The 6,202-nt window shown below is 43.5% G+C and overlaps 1 protein-coding gene and 1 non-coding gene across 2 annotated transcripts; both read left to right on the forward strand.

Moving 5' to 3' along the window:
• Positions 1-337: 337 nt before the first annotated feature.
• Positions 338-410, forward strand: trnar-ccg (transfer RNA arginine (anticodon CCG)). The gene has a single exon. It is a non-coding gene; the product is annotated as a tRNA-Arg (tRNA).
• A 399-nt stretch (positions 411-809) lies between these two features.
• On the forward strand, positions 810-4,539 carry LOC128754565 (UPF0450 protein C17orf58 homolog). Its single transcript, XM_053857275.1, has 5 exons — positions 810-1,026; positions 1,207-1,848; positions 2,816-2,902; positions 3,027-3,218; positions 3,354-4,539. Exons 1-5 carry the CDS (start codon positions 954-956, stop codon positions 3,539-3,541), a joined length of 1,182 nt encoding a protein of 393 aa, XP_053713250.1. The 5' UTR covers positions 810-953; the 3' UTR covers positions 3,542-4,539.
• The last annotated feature ends 1,663 nt before the right edge of the window (positions 4,540-6,202 follow it).

Raw genomic sequence — 6,202 nt, forward strand, 5'->3', positions numbered from 1 at the left:
TTGCTCCGCCGTTCTTTTCGATGGTACAGCTTTGGTAGTTTCTCTTTTTTAAGGAAAAAAACATAGCAGTTATATATCAAGGCTAATGTCTGTAGAACACGCCAGTATTGAATGTTTGGTTGTGACTGTTTTCACTCCGGAAGTGAATTCACCTGGTTCACCCGAGCGACGTCATGGCGAACACCGTTCATTCGCTGTCGCGACATAATAACTACCACCGTAAACCGGTGCTTTTTGATCCATCTGCGCCAATCACAGCACTTTTACCGTCATATTTAAGGGCAAAGATTTGACAGTTACGGGTTTATTTTGTAATATTTGCCGCTGCTCACGTAATGACCCAGTGGCCTAATGGATAAGGCATCAGCCTCCGGAGCTGGGGATTGTGGGTTCGAGTCCCATCTGGGTCGCGTTTTTGGATATCTTTCTTTGATCTTTTTACTATAACTGTATTAATACATTTTGCCATTCATATTATTTGTGTCAAATATACGACGGCAATAACGAGAGGCATCAAATCTCAACCAAGATTGGACTTTGTTTTGTTTCATATTCATTTTATTAAATTTTTTAATACTAATTTCATTTAATATAAAGTCATATTTCTTTCCTTGTTATTAATATTTTTGAATAGTAAAGAGCAAGATGTTTTAAGTTAATGCCGTGTCTCCTTATCACCACGGGGTGGAGTAGAACCTCATGCGAGAAGCTTTCATTCACCATTCACCATTATATGTATGTAAAGAAGAAAACGAGGTGTTTTATTTAAAGATAGAAACGTGTTTGTAATGCTTTTTACATCGGTTAAAAACAGAAAGTCGATTAGAATAAAAGACGGGAGTGTTTGTTTTGGCCTCTGGGACGTCCCCCTTGCTTGACCCGTCCCATGTCCGTTGAGCATAAAAGTGCCCACTCCTTCACCCACCTTCACAGAAAGACACAGTATCACCACGATGGTTTGGATTACACTGGTCCTCTTGTTCCTCCAGTTTCCTTCCCTCAATGCTGAGGAACAAGTCGCAAATGGTGAGTATGAATGATTTCCCCATTATTTTCTGCTCTACAGCACATGCAAATTCCCTGCTTCTTCCTCAAGACATAAACAGCATCTAAGAAAATGGTTTTCCTTTGACTGTGACATAGTTGTGTTGTCTTTTGCATTCTTGATTTTTTTTTTTTACTTTTGCTTCTCTGAATCAAATGTAGGGTTGTACACTGAGAAGAACCCGAGCAGCTTTGTGGATTCAGCGCAGAGTAACCAGAGCAGGCTTGTGGTCAAAGAGCCATCCCTGCCCATCAATGAACTGTTGGAGAAGAGCAGCAGAACCAGCGAGTCTAAATTCACCCATCATTCTTTACCGGCGGGTGTTTGGCCAAAACACGGCGACCTGTCACCTGTCCCGCGTCACCACATTCCTCACAACAAGAGCAAGAAGAGCTCAAAGACCGACCATCTGGTGGAGCTCATCTCTGACAAAAACAGAGGAGACGCCGCTGGTCTTCTACCTAAAACTCCGTTGAGTGGAGCAACAGCTGCCAACCGAACCCTGCAGAGAGCCAACCAGGACCCCCTCCTGAGCCTTCCACGCCAGGGTGAACCAGATGGTCCTCCGAACTCCAGACCTAAGAGTCCCCCTCACCCTCAGCCAGCTCAGCCTCATCAGCCGGCTTCTGCGCCACAGAGAGATCCTCCTAGCAGACATCTGGACCCAGAGGAGAACCGCCCCGGGAAGTCCGGGCAGCACCAGTCAAGTATCAGCCCTGGGAATCACAATAACAGTCGCCCACATGCCACCTTCAATCGCCGCTCCTCCAGTCTGCTCTACCAGTTTGACATCTTGAAACGAGGTAAGGGCTGATCTTCAGGGAGGACAAACATGAGGTCCCCTTTGACTTCATCACTTCTCATGCCCAAAGACTTGACCTTTCTTGACCTTGAAAGATCACGGGTTGAGGCTTTACTACCACGCTCCATTTTAGCTGTTAATATGTTCATCAAACTTCAATACGTTTCTCTCAAACTGTATCAATAAGTTTAAGAGCAACCAAACCACGCAGCCAAGGTACACTCAACTTGATCCAGCAGCTAGAAGAACAAAGAAAAACTATCTTTGGTTCTGATTGGAGAGCAGCTTTTCACTGTAGAATCTTTGTTTGGCATCATCGATGGAGGCAGTTTTTTTCCAAGTCAAGGCATTGACTCAGACTAAATAAGAATTAGATTCTGGTTTAAAACCTGGTTTGATGGCTGCATGCGCCATGTCATGGGGCAAACCTTGAATTTTCAATTTTGAGGGCCTAAATCTCATTGAATCACAACCCCAAATCCAAAATGATCCAGGAAGAAACAAAGAAAAGGACTGACCAATAGCGGAGCATGACAGATTTGGGACTCAAGGTGGGCAAGCTACATCAGAGGGGGAAATGCAAGCTTGCAGTCTACATTTAAAGTTATGCCATTCTTCATTCCGCCTCCAGCCACGCACAGCATTAACCTGTTTCTCATTGCTACTTGCAGTGAGCGCAGAGGCGGGTCAGTTGACTTTGAGTTTTTCAGTTTTCACAGCATTGAACTAGAGCTTTATAACAAGATTTAGATACCTCACAGCTTTAAAAATGAGTTTGTTTCCCCTTCAGAATTAGAAAACTGATAACACAAAGTGAGTCGGGAGTTTTGCTTGAATGTCTCATTTCAGTCAGACGCTCAAAATGTCGTGAAATCTTCCAATAAGAAGCTTGTAATGACGAGCACTTCCTGGTTTATGACCCTGTAATGAGAGTCAGCCTTCATCTAATCCCGTCATGTCTCCTGCAGAGTCGGAGTTCAGCCACGACGCCTACTGCTTAAGTGAGTGCAAGAAAGAGAAGGATGAGAAAGAGTCCTACTGCTACAGCGAGTTTGGTAAGTGGCCACTGGTACAGTGCACTGTCCTCCAGTCTGATGTTTAAAGACAACAACTGTAGAGAGATTTTTAGTGAAACCATTGACATTTGATCAAAGTGACATGTTTCATTGTCGCCGTCAGCGGTCAACGGGATCGTGCACGACATCGACGTGCTGAGAAAAGGGATCCGAATCATCACGCTGATGGTGAGCAGCGAAGGCTTCTACAAGATGAGTCGACTCTTCGTGTCCCCCGACAGCTTCTTCTTCAAAGTGCGCCTTCTAGTGGTGGACACGTACAAGTGCAGCAAGCCCTGCCCCGACATCAAGCTTGGTAGGACACTTGTGAATTGAAAAAAATGTCTTGTTTTATGAAGAGGAATAACGTGTGTGTCAAAGGGCCAAAACATTGGAACCGTTTTGATAGTGTCCTGACACGAGACTCACACTTGTGCTACTTGTTCTCCAGGAACCAGGTACATCGTAATGGGTCACATTTACCACCGGAGGCGTCACCTTCCAAGCGACCTCCTCACCTTGCTGGGTGCTAAGCTGAAGCCGGGCGACGGACTGCTCAAGAGCAACAGCTACGTGAAGAGATTCAACAAACGGAGACATCAGAAAGCACTGGAGGCCTCACGCTCCAGGTGCAGGTGAAGCAGAGGCACTGCTGCGGCGTGAACTGTTGATACCTCTCAGTGTTGCGTGTGTGAAGATGAAATTATTTTTATATGAACCGTAGTCACTCATCCGTATGACAAATACGTACACCAGTTGAAGACAAACATTCATGGCTGGAACATGAAGTCTCAATAGGAGGTTTGACTGGAGCATGTATCTCTTCTGGATGAGAGGAGTTATGAAGTTCTCTCTGGAGAAGAGTTGAGTTATCGACAAATAGAGTAGAACCATTGTCTCACTGTTCAATAACCATATTTTTGAGGCTCATCCCCTCATCTACCACAGGCTGAAGTGGACTCCATCACAAAGCGACCTACTAGGTGTGAGCTCAGTTAACTCCAAGAGTCTGGTTCTCATGTTTGGAAATTAGATCCAAGAAAGATCTTGTCATGGAGAAAGCTGAGGAGGAACTGTTCAGTCCGTGTTCCCACACTCACCAGAAAAAATGAACAAAATGAGTTCAAGAAAAAGGTTGATAGCCATCGGCGAAAAGCTCAGACTAGAACCTATGATCTTCCTCATGGAGAGAAACCAGTTGAGTTGGAAGGACACCCTGAGAAATCTCCCCTGCTAGTCGTGTTTCATCACTAAACTCAACTTGATCTTGCAACCTGGACAGTGAGACAAACTTTCTTGGGTTCTAACTGAGCTTTCATTGTAGAATCTTTGTTTAGCTAAGACCCTAATAGTCAATGGGGGGAGTTTCTTTTTCCCAGTTTAGTGATTGATTCACTGTAGACTGAATAAAAATTAGTTTCAGGTCTAAATCTGAATCCCAATTTGTAAGCCATTTTGTTACAAACCTGGGACAAACAAAACTACAAACATAAAACTACTAACAGCATAAAAAAATGGAATTTAAGGTCCCAAATCACGTTGAATTGTAATGTAAAATCCAGAATGATACAGGGTGAAACAAATGAAAAGTCAAAACAAATGTGGATTCGAGACTCAACGTGGGCAAACTAACAGTCAAAAACACCATTCTTCAGTCCAAGTTGGCATGCTTGTAATACTTTGCTTGTACTTTACAACTACAGTATTTTAGCAGCAGAGTGAAGGGAGGAGAAACATAGACTCCATGAATGACTTGCACTGAATACTGACTTGGTAATGCAACAGGAACAATAAAAGCATATTTGTTTTGTACGCCGTGTCCTTGTGATGAACCCCCAAACTTCTGCCACTGTCTCGTCCTCTCCCATGGAGGAACTCACTCCAATGAGTGTTTGGGACGAGCAGAACTTGAGTGAAGAGCGTCTGACTCGGCGGCAGAGGCCAAGCCTGTCAGCAGGGCGGGCTGGTTCCCAGGCTCACAGAAGCCTCTATCTGGGATCAGCAGGAAACAGGAGCCTGCCTCAGAACTTGGAGACCATCGCAGTGGGAGGACATTCTTTATTGCGGAGGATGTAAGGAGGTGAATGGAGGGAGCCTAAGGAGGAGAGAAGAGCGGCGGGAATATTTCCATGCGGCTTCCTGTGTTGTGGGTGGTTGTTGAAATCACAGTGGATCATCAACAGCAGAACAATTTATGAAGGGAAGTCACGAGAACGCATTGTTTTTGTAATTATATCAAGATGTGAATTGAAGTGCCCGAGGTAACTGGAAGATCGCCGCTGTGCTGGGTGAGAGCCAAACTACTCTACCACAAGGGCAACCTGCTGCTTGAGCCAGCCTCCCCATCACTCACACAGTCAGCAGCGACATGCGAGCAACGACTTCAAGAGTATCAATCTTTCTCTCGATTTTCAGTCACACTTTCAGCGCCTTGTAAAGGAACTTCAGATGCTACTACATGCTTTGTCTCTGTGATGTGTGTGTGAGACTTTGGTTTTAAATCATCTTTGCTGATGCTAAATCCCTACCACCATAAACAAGTCACTTACAAAATAGCTTCAACAGAACTGCCTCCAATAAAACTGCTTTTTTTTTAAGCCACATCACACTTGGTTCATTGACTCACCATCAAAGGAACCTTGGCCAAAGCACAATTTTGCTTGTCCTGTAGAAAATACCTTTCAATTGGAGAAATATTGTAGCTACTGACACTCTGCTATTTTACACTATTTGCAGAAACAAATTAAACAAAGAATACATCATGATTTACTTATATTTATCATTTAACAGTTTATCACAATGTTTTGCACGACTTCATTTTCTATTTATGTATTCCAGACACATATTTAACATTCTTTAACAGCATCATAACAATTCATTTTGGGGCGCATTTATTTGGTTTTACATTTAGTTTTTAAGCCAACGTTTAAACCAAGAATTAAACTCGATGGTATACGTGTTCAGATATTGGGCGTTTAGAATTTAATGTCATAGTCATATTAATGATGTGAGCAGGAAAGGTGTGCACTCCCCATCCTCACAGGGACTTTGTAGGGTTTTGGAAAGTCAGTCCTTTCAGCTGAAATCTCCTTTACATTTAGAGTTGTACAATGAAAACCTTGGTGCACAAGTGTTATTAGCTTTGTTCCTTTTAAGTGAAATGGAGAGTTGGCTTGTCAATTTGACTGGAAAAGAACAAGTAAGTTGCATGTTGTACTCATGTAACATGCAACTAAAGTTTTAACTTCACGACTACAAGGATGTAGTCAGTCGGCTGCGCCAAACCTCTGAGTCACAAAT

The sequence above is a fragment of the Synchiropus splendidus genome, chromosome 2 (assembly GCF_027744825.2).
Source record: "Synchiropus splendidus isolate RoL2022-P1 chromosome 2, RoL_Sspl_1.0, whole genome shotgun sequence".
Taxonomy (NCBI): Eukaryota; Metazoa; Chordata; class Actinopteri; order Syngnathiformes; family Callionymidae; genus Synchiropus; species Synchiropus splendidus.

Bases quoted from the DNA above. Each gene is read 5' to 3' on its own strand.
- LOC128754565 (XM_053857275.1), top strand. From the start codon at position 954: ATGGTTTGGATTACACTGGTCCTCTTGTTCCTCCAGTTTCCTTCCCTC. The intron at 1,027-1,206 runs GTGAGTATGAAT...AATCAAATGTAG, and splicing joins TGAGGAACAAGTCGCAAATG to GGTTGTACACTGAGAAGAAC. The intron at 3,219-3,353 runs GTAGGACACTTG...CTTGTTCTCCAG, and splicing joins CTGCCCCGACATCAAGCTTG to GAACCAGGTACATCGTAATG.